The sequence below is a fragment of the Pezoporus flaviventris genome, unplaced genomic scaffold (genome assembly GCF_033815535.1).
Source record: "Pezoporus flaviventris isolate CSIRO_AGI_PZ_B2104156 unplaced genomic scaffold, CSIRO_AGI_Pfla_v1 ptg000031l, whole genome shotgun sequence".
Lineage (NCBI taxonomy): Eukaryota > Metazoa > Chordata > Aves > Psittaciformes > Psittacidae > Pezoporus > Pezoporus flaviventris.
Genome location: NW_026892579.1, coordinates 63,431,218 through 63,444,996, shown reverse-complemented (window position 1 = coordinate 63,444,996; position 13,779 = coordinate 63,431,218). Strand labels below are relative to the sequence as shown.

The window sequence follows — 13,779 nt, the reverse complement described above, 5'->3', positions numbered from 1 at the left end:
GAATATGAACATATATTTCTGTGATGTTTTTATTTCAATTTCCTTGATGAATTACACAGTTATAACAAACGACAAATGAGTCGGATATACCCAAAGGGAGGCCGAGTGGATTCCAGTAATTACATGCCTCAAATTTTCTGGAACGCTGGCTGCCAGATGGTCTCACTGAACTATCAGACCCCAGGTAGGCAGCAACGACCAGTGAACCTCAATCCTAAAGAATGGCCTGGGCAGTAACTGTCAAACAGATGCCATGGATTTGCTTCTGGCATTTTTTGAGGAAACAGGCATATGGCTAAATAATGCAGTGGGGTGGAATTATGGAAGCGTAAGGCAAGGAGCAAAGAAAAAGCCATACACAGGAGGAAAATTCAGTCCGCTTTCATGGAAAAATACAAGTCTTGTAACTTCTAACATCAATATTTTATTAATAAAGGGTATCAGTTACAAGGAAATCACTTCTTTCACAAAACACAGCTTTGGCACAGTTTGCTGCATGTCTGCTAAGTAAAGATCATAGAATCAACGAGGTTGGAAGCAACCTTTAAGATCATCAAGTCCAACCGTTACCCAGGAGGAAGGAGTGTACAAATTAAGATGGTAAAAAGTAATGTGGGTTATGTGCCAAATGCATTTCTAGACCAGTTATTGCGAATTGTGAGTGGCATTCAGCATCAGAGAATGGGGTCTGAGATCCCAGCTGAGAGTGCAATGCCAGGGAATGTAAGTGCCTCTCCACAGGGCAAACTGAGAGGAGATGTATTGTCCCTGTTAGTGAAGGTGTGAGTGTAACTAACAGGGTAGGGTTTTTTTGTTGTGTTTTGCTTTGTCTTGTTTTTTAATTCATCTAGGAATGTCTTTAGTCATAAATGTAACAGACCGGTTATTCCATTTTCTTTTCTAGCTGATAGTGCTTTTGTGTTTGCTTCCCTTTCCACCTTCCCCAAACAGTGTCTTTGGTACTGCAGACACTCCTAATTATCATATCCTGAGTTCTATCCCGCAAAGCTTTGTACTGATTTACCCAGCTGAGGAAGCAGGAAGAAGCTGTACAGGAATACACTGCTTGTAAAGCTTTCCACTGGACACAATACAGAGGTCAGAGCAGATATGCAAGCTTCATTCTGCTCCCAACACTACCTCTGCCCACTGCATATCATTCTCAGACCCATTATATTGCAAAGTAAGAATGGTAATTATATGAAGTGATCAGCTTTCCTGTATTTATCTTCTATGATCCAACTGTGCTGTCAGGGTGAAGACTAATTAAGGAAGTAAAAGTTAAGGCTGCCCTCTAAAGCAAATAACTGATACGAGCGTATCAGAATCTCGTATTTGGTGTAATGGAGAAGGTACAGAAAAGATTTTGTTCCCTTTTGAAGCAGAGTCTGTTGAGCAAGAGAATACTGAGAAAGTTGGGGCTGTTCAACCTGGAGAAGAGAAGGCTGCATGGAGACCTCATAGCAGCCTTCCAGTATCTGAAGGGGGGCTATAGGGATGCTGGGGATGCACTAATCATTAGGGACTGTAGTGACAGGGCAAGGGGTAACGGGTTAAAACTTAAACAGGGGAAGTTTAGACTCACTCTTTACTGTTAGGGTGGTGAGGCACTGGAATGGGTTGCCCAGGGAAGTTGTGAATGCTCCATCACTGGCAGTGTTCAAGGCCAGGTTGGACAGAGCCTTGGGTGACATGGTTTAGTGTGAGGTGTCCCTGCCCGTGGCAGGAGGTTGGAACTGGATGATCTTAAGGTCCTTTCCAGCCCTAACTGCTCTATGATTCTATGATCACTAAAGAAGGGTATTTTATTCTAGTGTGGCTGGAAACCTGCAGGAAAATGGTTTCTTTCTTACGAAGTTTGGGAGATGGTTGTATGGGAGGGGGTTATTACATGTTTACTATGTATACGTGCAAGTGCCATAAGAACACTGAATAAAAATGCATTGAATAAAACTCAAGATGCTTTAAATGTTGAAACTAAGCAATGCTGCTGTGATCTTTATGGTTTCTTTTTGTGGTATTTTATTAAATTAAGCCCATAGTAAACCAGTGTGATACTCATCTCACTTTCTACAGATGGTATCAGAGTACAATTTATGTGTCTGCCTTAGTTAGGCACTTAGTTAAAGCCTGCATCTCTCTGTTATTCAGAGTGATTCTAGATCTCTAGCAGAAATGGAGACATCTATACTGTAAATACCAAAAGTTAGATGATGGAAATCTCATCCTAGGCACTTAATATGGTCACAGTCTGATGCTTCTCTGCTACCAGGTATTTCTGAATTCAGGGTGAGACTGTTTTCTAAGCACAGCATAGACTTCAGCTTGGCAGTTAAAGCTGTTACTCCTGTGAAGAAATCTGGAGTTTTCCTATTGCTTCCTTTTGTTGCTTGGATGTGTGTTTTATTTATACTGTATCTAATTTTTATTTAAACTGATTATTCTGGACAAAACAGTCTTATTTCCTTTTCTAATAAACATTGCTCATGTCTGCATTATTCAGAAGGAAGCACAGTCATTTTTTCCTCTCTTGGCAGATTTAGCAATGCAGTTGAATCAAGGAAAATTTGAATATAATGGATCATGCGGGTGAGTGATGATTTAAACCATTGTCACTGTGTATCAGAATCCTGTACTATGGTTTTAATAACATTTTTTCATTATTAATTATGTGTTACAAAAGAAAAATTGGATGTTAGGTGCAGAGTAGAAATTAGCAGAATTCCAGGAGACATCCCCTGCAAGGAGGTATTCTGATGAATATGCTTTTTTATTATGCCCAGTTTTTTAGAGAAGAAATAGAAGAGGCTTTGCGTGCAAATTAAGAAGATCATGAATACCATACACAGTTATTTATTCAGCTTCTGTTCTCAAGTTTGCTTGAAGATATGCCTCAGAATGGAGACTCCCTGAACAGTTCACGTAATTGCTGAATTTACTTGGACAGGTTGAGTCTTAATACACAGGGGATGGGTTTTTAACATGTGCTTTAGTAGGAGAGCAAATTTCAGGGAGAATACTGAGGTGTTTCATCTTTCTTAAGTTCTTGCTCATGGCTTTTGCATGAAAAGGAATGCTGAAGTGTGATGTTGATGGATTTTTCTAAGATGTTGAGTTTATACCTTAATAGGATAGGCTGATCGTTAACATTGAGAGAAAGGGGAAGTTTGATGAGTGATAGGAAATGATAGTCTAGGAACACATTTAAAATCTGCAAACTCATCCTGGGAAGAAAACCTCTTTTATGAATGCTGATCTTGTTCAGAAAGAAAATCTGAGTAGATGAAACTTGGTAAAATACCTCATCTGAAGAATGGGCAAGAGTGCTTAACAGTGCTTTGCCACTCTATGCCTTTCTTTCAGTAGTGAACTCTCCAGGTAGATGCTCTAGGCTTTGACAAAGGTGCAGTCACTGGTTGTTTCAATCAGAATATGCAGAATGGCAGAGTATGGCTCCTTTCTTGTTTGACCCTCCCAGCCTAGCAAAAGAACACCTATTTACTCTTGCCAGATTCTCTAAGCGCAGGCATCGTAATCAACTGATGTCCTTGATTCTTATGTCAGTCTTTTGGTGTTACAGTAATATAGTGGGTAATGCGTGGTAACATAATGATGGTATTTTGATATGTATTACAAATGTGGCACTGTTTCAGTCACAGAAAACATGCAGGGCAATGAAGATAAAAAATTACATTCCTTTCTGTCTGTAGATTTTTCTCCAATTTAGTTTTCATGCTGCAGAAAGATCAAATCACTTCACTTTCAACATATCATAGAATAGTTAGGGTTCGAAAGGACCTTAAAGATCATCTAGTTCCACCCCCTGGATGGACAGGAGCATGTTTTTATTTCAACAGGCTGGAAGCAGAGGCTTGTTTCTGATAGTTCCCTTCTGCCCATAGCCTACTTTAAATTAATAAAATACATGAATTCACAGTCATTTATAATGTAAGACAAATGAGGAATATTTCTTTCCTAAACAGAAAACACAGTATGAAAAAATGAGAGAAAACATCGACATTGTTTCCACTGGAATTTTTCCAGCATGTTTTAATTATTTCTGAGGTCTGTGTAGGCCTTTATAACGTTATGTACCAGTGTTTCACTAGAAAGACTAAGGGTGGATAGAAGATAAACTTCTAGAAGATTAGAAATTTTCTGAGATTATTATTAATACATTATTAATAGTATGTAAATATTAATATATTAATATATTAATTAGAAGAATTCTAGAAGATTAAGAAGTTGTCTGTAAGGGCCACAGAATTAGTAAGATGACTCAAGTTACACATTCTCTTCCATCAGTGGAAGAGAACCCCTGTCACGTGTAACACAGCATTTCTGTGATTAGAATCCTTGTGTTTTGATTCATCAGAGCACGTATCAGCTTCATTGATATGTTGATCCAGTGTCTAGTCCTCAGGGAAGTATTGTAAGTGTTATTATGGTAGTACCTTTCATGCTACTATAATTAACAATCTGTCAGCACAGACATTATCAGCTGTTTTCCCCAAGGTTTTATAACTGAGATGAAAAAATTAGCCTCAAGCTGAAATTTATTGTCTGAGTCTCAACTCTGTGGAACTGCTTCATTTAAGACAATAAAATTGAATAGGGTTTTTTTTCCTCACTGTTAAAGAATTAAAACAAAAGAGAGCATCTCCTTTTTATTACAGGATAATTCAATATACTTTTTAAGTGTATCATTGAGTCATTTTGAAATCCCCTTGATTACATTACATTTGTTTTCATCTCCAAATCCAGGGTTGATTTAATCTCTCAGTAGCTGGTAATTCAGAATGAAGATTAACATCTATCTGTATGCTAGACAACCGTAGTACTTACTTTTACTTCCTCACATGTGTAGCTAGAATGACATTCTGTATTTTACAGTGCTGTAGGAGAGTTCATTGTTTAAACTAGAACACAGTTTTATTTGTATTTAATACAGTTTTAGTTTTCACACAAGAATAATTTTCTTCTTTTTTTCTCTTGAAATAAGGTATCTACTTAAGCCAGATTTCATGCGGCGACCAGATCGAACATTTGACCCTTTCTCTGAAACTCCTGTAGATGGTGTCATTGCTGCAACATGTTCTGTACAGGTAAAACAGCAACAGACAAACTTCTGTCATCTTATCACATCCCAAATCGCATTTAAATGTCAACGGAAATAGGATATTTGCAGAAAATATACTTAGATGGTATGGCGTTTGTCAAGTTGTTTCTGTTGTGGGGGTATTTTATTGCTGGCTAAAACATCTGTGTTTACTTGATCTAAGTGAAACATGAGAGTATTAGAAGTGGTTTGTTATTACACATTATCACTGAATTTTACCCCCTCCTTGTGTTCTTATTGAATCACATCAGCCTGTACGAATGAATAAATGAGTGAAGTTCATTTCTGTGAACAGTATGTAATCGTACAGACATCACTTGTCACCACAGAGCAAGGAAGACTATGGGCACACAAGGACAGGATATTTTCAAAACGTGATGGTCCTTACTTTGGAGTTGTCTAGAAGTACTGAAGTCCGTATTAACTTCTGCAGTAAGGTTAGGTATCACCTTTTAGAAGGAGGCTGACAGTTGTAGGACTTCTTTTGTCACTTGGCACTCTCCTTGGTCAAATCCCCTATGTGCAGCTTAACAAAAGATTTAAGCTTCCAGTTAGCACTTTCTGTGTGCAGCATGGAATTTTCAAACTCTCCCCGACCAAGGGTTCATTGTACATTCTAGACACTCACCTGATTTTACTTGCATTTCCCGAAGAAAAATCTTCTTCTTAATATTGTTTTTCTTTAATATTCATGACAGTACAATCCATCCAAGAGGAAAGTGGGGTATGGTGGTGAAAACATAAGCTCTAAATATCATTACAGATAGTTCTTAGAACATGTATTTTGCTGCTCGCTTTTGTTATGTGACTAAAACTAGTATAGAATTCTATATAAATCCTGTAATAAAGGAATTGAGTGGACCAAAGCCAGTGATGGTACCCCTCAGCCATGTAACGTCAGATTTGTCATCCAGAGTGTTTCCTGGAAGAATGTTAGATCATTAAAATAAAAGGACTTGGAATGAGTTTAGGTCTGTGAAATTATGTTCCAGGTTTTCTTCCCTCCTTGCTCCCAGTACTGAAAACGTAAGCTGCATTTTTACATAGGATGTCATCTTGATGAAATAAAAATTTTCCCTGGAGTAATCACCTGCTGTGACTAGATTCATCTTGACTTGGAGTAAAATTGCAACAAATCTTCATATGCAGAGCAATATAGAGGAGTCGTGTGGGGTTTTTGCTTGTTTGCTTTTTAAGATCCTACACTTCCCAGACACATAATGCAGAGTTAGATTGATACGTGATTCCCTTAAAACCTTTGCCTCAGTGCAAGCAGATCAATAGCTTTCTTTCACCTCTTTGTAGTCAAGACACACAGATGGCTTCTAAACAGAAGGTTCAAAAGTTGCAGAACAGCACTGCCCAAATCTGCTTGTTTCACTCAATGTTTTCCAGTAATATACTGAATGCATCTGTGAGTCGTTGGCTAGTTGGGCTGACTGATATACAACTGTTATATCTGTTACACCATAGCACAGTGAGCACAATCATTTCAAATCAAGGTTATATTTAAGGTCTTATCACAAATGCTTTTCTAAAGAAGTGCTGCAGTTTTACCACTAAATATACCATTTTAATGTGATTAAATCAGAGAATCATAGAATAGTTAGGGTTTGAAAGGATCTTAAGATCCTGTAGTTCCAACGTCTTACCATGGGGAGAGAAATAAATGTGTACATTTTTCAGACTGCTGTCAATAAAATAAATACCAATATTCCCACTATTCATAAAACACTGTGTACTTTGTATTGCTTTTCCTTACTGCTCTGTTATGTTGCAGGTAATATCAGGTCAGTTCTTATCAGACAAAAAGATTGGTACGTACGTAGAAGTGGATATGTATGGCTTACCCACGGACACGATACGTAAAGAGTTTCGGACACGCATGGTGATGAACAATGGTCTGAACCCTGTTTACAACGAAGAATCATTTGTATTTCGGAAGGTAGGATATTCGGAAAGCCCTGTTTGTGCTTTGCACATCAGCATCCTCGCTCACTTGAGCCACCCCTCCCTGCTCCATTCTGACTGCTCACATGAATAAGTACTGCTCCCGTGAGAAAGGGTTTGTAGGAGTCCTATTTACTGCAGTAAACAATCTAAAGCTGCAATGAGCTTTCAAGAGGTTGTTTGTTCATTTGTTTTTAGTTTTGCTTTGTTTTCTTTTTCTAATGGATAACCTCTGTAGCTGTCACATGATTTTTTTGTTTGTTTGTTTCTGTTTGGCTTTTCCCTCCCCTTTGCTTCCTCTTCCCACTGGGAGGTAGCCACCTCCTCCGTGGCCATGCCTGTGTTCAAGGTATGCAGTCTGCTCAGAATGAGCCCCCGCTGGTGGACACCATCATTCCTTGGAGATTTCTTCTTCCCTGCCCTGGCAGTGGCTGCTATCTTGCACTGTTCCTTCAGCCCAGAGGGCAGGTGAGATGCTGCGTCCAAAGCTAAGGTCAATGTTATTACATGGAAGTTGGAAGGGCGCTGTGTTCCTCAGACGTGTTGCCAGCTCCCTCCTTCAGTAGACCATGTGCATCATGTACCTTTTTCTTTTTTTTTTTTTCCAATATCAAAATAAAAACAAACCTTTTTTTCTTGCTATGGGGGATTTACAGAGAGAGAGACCTCTTGTCTGTGTTCGGTTTTTATCTCTCAGTCTTTATGATACACTTTTTTTTTTTAACTTAATTTTTTTTCTGTCAGCTGGAGTTCCATCCAGACCACATGTGTTAGCAGTGCTGTCTTTGATAATGTCTGTTCTCCTTACACTTGTTTCATTGTCATACAAGATTGTTGCTCTTCTATTCCAAAGTGACAGGCTTTATCCGAATGGCGATAACACTTCACTCTTGGGTATATTAATATGAGAGGTTTTTCTGGACTCAAATAAATTCTGGATTGAATGTGACTTCAGGTGCTTTTCTCTGTATATGAGGAGGCACAGGGAAGATGCTTAGGTACAATGACAAGCAATTGTGGTGCCCGTGGTTTGCTGACCATATGGCCAGCATCTGCTGCTTTCCAATTTCTAAACTCAAAAGGCCCATAAACCATAGGGTGCACACAGCTTCAGCCTACCTGTATATCTTAGCATGGGTATGGTGCCTGATGCCAAATACTCCTTGGGCTTTCTGCACAGCAGTGAAAAATTACATAGTTACACATTCTCTTCAACTCATTCTCGACTCATACTGCAGGTCAGCCAAGATACTGCTTTTCTTCATCTCAGGCCTTTAACATTTGAGGCTTAGCATTGTAATCAAGACATGAGTTGTAACTGATGACCCAGCAGATGAGTGGCATAAACACAGTAGAAACAATTCCTCTAGCTGGATTAAATGAAGGCATGGGGTGGACAGTGCTAAAATCATAGAGTGTCTGTTATGAGCGTGGAAGTTCCTACCAGGATACTGCAGAACAGAATAATGGAGAGGGAGCAAGAAACAACTTAATCCCCACTCCTGCTCTCTAACAAATCTATATCCAAGGCCACCATGGAATGAAAGATGTGCTGATCTGTGGCCTGCGGAGGAGACATCTTCCCTGCCCTATGTGTATTATGGTGTTCTCAAGCTGATGTTTGATCCCTACACAGTTGCTCTGAAGTAACATTTTTGATTGTTCTTTTGTCTGTTTTCTTGGTTTCTTTGTTTTAATTAAAATTAAGCTTCAGTCCTCGTAACCCAAATTCTGTGTTGTCACTCTGTTGTGTAAGGGAGAGGACAAGGGTGAGGGCTGGTGGTAACCTGTGCTGGGAGTGCTAAGTTGTAGTCAAATAGAGCAGGATGTCTGTGAACAGCTCAGGTGAGTTTGGAGACCCAAATACAGTTTATTTTGTGCCCTCTAAGACTGTAGATGAAAGCGGCAAGGGGACAGTTTGAGGGAGATAGTAGACACAGTTTACATAGGGCTTCTCTTTTGTCCCATGAGTGTTGATGAATAGTCAGGTAGGGAGGGAGTGGGAAGACCTTTCCCAGCACACAGTTAAGGCAGTCTGGCAGCATCTCTCAGGCTGTCTTCAGAGAGTCACACAAAATCACACAATGGTTTGGGTTGGAGGGGACCTTTAAAATCATCTAGTTCCAACAGTCAGGGACACCTTCCACTAGACCAGCTTACTCAAAGCCCCATCTTCTCCTCACTGCTCTGTGCGCAAAGGCAGCACCTTCGTTCCAGGAAGGCAGTAATTTTTTGTTACTGCCTTAGTCAGTCCAGACTGGGGACTGACAGATGCAGATAGCTGGCAGCATCCCTGTACCCTTCGTGTCATGAGTACAGCACACCCACTTCTGCTGGCTGGCAGCACATCATTTCAGCGGGTCTGTCACCCTGTCCTACCCTCTGGGTCTGCTTCTCTCCTTTGCAGAACCTGTAGTTCATCATACTGCTCTATTAGCTTGTGCTTGCACTCCTTCTGTTCTTCGTTGCCCTTTTGGATACATTCCAAATCCCATCTTCCTGTCATAATTCTTCCTGATTCAGCACTATCTACCCTCCCTATTGCCACTGTATCTGTCATTTCCCATGTAGCATTTACTGCCTTATCGATGTCACCATAAAAAATGAATATGCAAAATATTTAGCTAGTGTAAATGTAAGCTGTAGGATTTGCATATTCTGATATCTACCCATTATTTAGGGTGGAAAAAAAAAAGCTTTTCTAGGAAATATTCATCTGAAAGTGTGCAGTTTGCAGGGAATCACATTATCTTACAGGGATGATAGTCTGTTTCTGGCACTCAAAATGAAAGGTTCAAACATGGGAGCTGGGGAGGGTGATACTGTATTAAAGTCATTGAATTCCTTCCTTTCATGGCTTTCCAGGTTATCCTCCCTGATCTCGCTGTCCTGAGAATAGCAGTGTATGACGACAACAATAAGTTGATCGGTCAGAGGATCCTGCCTCTGGATGGTCTGCAGGCGGGTTACAGACACATTTCCCTTCGGAATGAGGGCAACAAACCACTCTCTCTTCCAACGGTTTTCTGCAACATTGTGCTTAAAACATATGTGCCTGATGGGTTTGGAGGTGAGATAAACCTGTATCTCAGTGTGCTGTAGAGTTTGAGTGTTGGTGTGGAAGTACAGCAGTGTCAGTATGCCAGCCGGAAGCAGAGACACAGTGCTAGAGGAACTGGAAAAATTTAGTATTTTAACTCCTTGGAAACCCTGCAAATTTAGTTAAAAAATGAGCTTTCAGACCAAATGCCTGCCTCAGTGTTAAATATTTGTACGACTAACATGTACTTTAGCTATATTGTTTAGCCTGTAGGTATGAAGGATTGATGGAGAATCTAGACATGCGCTTTTTCAAACAAAACAACTTTGTATTGTTGAACATATTGATGGATTGTTAAAAAATGGACAGTGAAATAATTTAGCATCCAGAACTTGTCTGCATTTTTCGTTACGAATTTTAGGTGGTTTCAGTGTGGTTTAATTACTTTTGGGTTTTCAGGAAAGTCGTTTTTAATGTTAGCTGTTCCCATGATCAGGTTGGCAGGGCCGTGGTCATTTATTCTGAGCAGTGGCAAATTGCCCCATAGGTATAGGAACAAACAAGTGAGAATAATCATTACACCACTTAAATCAGTGTCATGGATAGGTTCACCCTGAGGGTTGTACCTCTGGGAAATGTTTTCTTCGCTGCAGATGGAACTTGCTTGTCTGTTAGGCAGTATGGAAACCATTTAAAACTGTGAAACAGAGATTGTGCTAAATGTTAGTGCTCCGACTGCAGTAAAATGGAGCTCACCTTAGAGTGGACTGGTGAAACATTATTGGTAAAAATGATGTTTTGCTAATGATTTCAAACCTGCTGTCTATGCAGAGATTTACTGCTGCGTCTCTGAGTATCATTTCCATAGTACAAACTGCAGAAGAGGAAAGCTAAACTAAGGTATTAGTGTATCTTCAAGTCTGTGTTTGCTGGCATTTTACTTCAGTAAAGGCTTTTTACTTCAGTAACAGTATTTCATGAAGAAAGTTAAGCATTTACAGAAGCATTTGTGTTGTTCGTACCTTAAATCTTGGTTGCTGGCAAGTTTTTGCCCCAGTTCTGGAGCATTACCGTGCCTTTACACAGCATGTTTCATCTACAGTACTTAAATTCAGGAGCTTTGTCTCAAGACAAATGTAAGCTTCTGCTTGAGCTTGAGATTCTGGAGGCAGTAATTGAACCATGAATCTTAGGGACACATTTAAGCATGTGCCTTAATTCTTCCCTGACCTTAAGCTTTTGACAGTAAATGACTCAGTTAAAATACTTTCTAAATTAAGGACATGCCTTTGATTTGGGATTGATGTTTTTCTCAATGATACCACACTTCTTCTAAGAGTCGAATTTAAAGTTAGAATTTGATGTGGCTCAAGCTGCTGAGTGTGCTGCTCACATACTTCAGGTTTTAAACTGCGTGACATAAATTCAGAAGTGAAAGAGTTGTTTTTCAAAGAGAATTTGAACACTAGGTTAGAACTTACAAAGTGTGTGCCCTTCAGTACTGATGCTCTACACTGGATGCTACACTGTCAGCATTTCTACAGATGGTTCATCTGGTAGAGGTGAGGACATAGAAAAGCATACTACTGCTGAGTAACAGTATCATTACATGAAAATACTACTAGAATGAGAGAACTAGTTGTCATAGCTTGTTATTCACTAGTTGTGAATGAGAGAATTAGTTGTCATAGCTTGTTATTCACTAGTTGTGAATGAGAGAACTAGTTGTCATAGCTTACTGGCAGTGTTGGGAAAAACAGACCCCATATTAACATGAACTAAATGAATTAAATAGCTCTCCCTTCCCAGGTAGTTTTGATGTGTCTTATGTATTTTTCCCATTGACACAGAACAGCAGCATGATGAACAACTAGGAAATAACTTTTAACACTCAGGTGGAATCATCAGTATTCTGTTGGCACATGGGTTTTAATTACTTATCATGGCCAGTGAACCTCCCATTGTTCTCTGAGCTACCACTGCAATCTCTGTGGTTGTTTTAGTAAACCAGTAGGAAAGTGCAGCTCAGTTCAGTAGCTGCCTGCTTTCTCTTTTATTTCTTTCTCTTTTGTAAACCTGTATGAGTAAGATTTAAGAACTTGCACTGAATAATAGCTAGAATGGGTAATGCATCACAGGCTTTAAAGTTGCATAATTTTGTTTTTCATACAACTTAGTAAGTTCTTGTGGTTTATTTGCATCAGCTACACTGTCAGCATTGTTCCCAATAAAATACAATACTGGTCCAAATTAATGTAAATGAAGTCGCATTCTCCAAAGAGAAGCTTCTGCAATAGAAGCTGTACGTAAGTAAGCATGGCTACTTAGGTTAGTGGTTAGAGTCCTCTGTAATGTGCTCTGCCAGTGATTTTCCTGGTTTTATGTTTAATTGCAATTCCTCTACAAAATGCTATTCCCTACGTCCACCTTCCCTCACTGGGGGGAAAGAAAAACGTAAGCAGAGGACAAATGACAATGTGAAAAGCAGCGGTGAGTCATATCTTCCTTGTAGAAATGCTTAGCCTTTGGTGATGTGCTTGTATGGTTAGTAATGCCATTTGCAAAGGTCTCGCTCTCCCAAACGTGTTAGTCATTTTTACTTTGACGCTGGTGATAATCAGGTTCCATTTTCAGATGACACATCGTGTTAGCAGGGTAGTCCTGGATTTTCATTGAAGGGGGCATGCCAAGGACAAAAAGACATGCTTACTAACTTAGGGAAAAGGGAAACAGCCAGTGCTGAGCTGCAGTGCCGTTGTTGTGGCTGAAAATAACTCCTACACAGTTTTTGTGTATCTGAAGTAAGTTTCAGAAGACATCATTGAGTCACGACAGTGATTGGAGACAACCCATTTGTGTAGATAAACAGGGCTGTCAAGGGTAATGTTATGTATTTAGTACAGCTTTTGTTGGGATGGGAGCCCTGTCTGTGCTTTTTTTTTTCACTCGAGAAGTGCATCTGGTGACTTCAGAGGAACATTTATAGAACAACTTGGGTTGGAAGGGAGATGATATATTCTAACCCCTGGTTTGCACAGGGAAAATAGAAAGTTTCTTCCCAAAGCTTTGGTGGGTTGGATGTTTTTCACAGCTGGTCAGTGGATCAGCATTTCTGCTTTGCATTATTGTAACTGCACTTGGAAAATGGCTGAAGAGGTGATATGAAACATGGACAAAATTCAAATGATTATTAAAACCATGAGTGTCAGAACTGACACTGCAGAAATATGCTGGTGAGACCAGCTAGAACAGAAGAGCACAAAAGCCTTGGTCTTTTGCTCATAAGCAGCCAAAAATTGGGTCTCGCAGCATCCTGCAAAGAAACAGCTTCCTGCAAGTGAAGCCCTGTCCATGGACCTCCTGCAAATCGTGACAAAAACCTGAGTTAATTAAATAGCAATAGTTTGTGGTGGATGATGAGTCAAGTCTGCAGCGTTCAAACTTCCTTTCTTAAGTTATTGCTCTATCAAGGAAGGCTTATTAACTGAGACCAATGACCTTTTTTGTCCATAGTACTGAAGTTAAGAGTTTCACAGGGCTCATCAGAACAGATCAGTGCTGTAGATGCTGACTCAGTTTAATTTGTAAAATCATTTCTCGCAGTGGAGGGTCTCTTTTGCCATTTTTGTAATTCATTTACTGTTGAAATTAAGCATGGAAATTGATTATT

At 39.6% G+C, this 13,779-nt stretch overlaps 1 protein-coding gene across 10 annotated transcripts in view; it reads left to right on the top strand.

Annotated features, from left to right (window-relative positions):
- PLCB4 (phospholipase C beta 4) overlaps positions 1 to 13,779 on the top strand; it is a 198,837-nt gene that overhangs the window by 151,279 nt on the left and 33,779 nt on the right. For all 10 annotated transcript variants that reach the window (XM_061461558.1, XM_061461559.1, XM_061461561.1 and 7 more), the window contains 5 exons: positions 60 to 184; positions 2,538 to 2,589; positions 5,003 to 5,105; positions 6,900 to 7,064; positions 9,935 to 10,139. In XM_061461558.1, the coding sequence (XP_061317542.1) occupies positions 60 to 184; positions 2,538 to 2,589; positions 5,003 to 5,105; positions 6,900 to 7,064; positions 9,935 to 10,139 (650 nt within the window). The remainder of the gene's footprint in view (positions 1 to 59; positions 185 to 2,537; positions 2,590 to 5,002; positions 5,106 to 6,899; positions 7,065 to 9,934; positions 10,140 to 13,779) is intronic.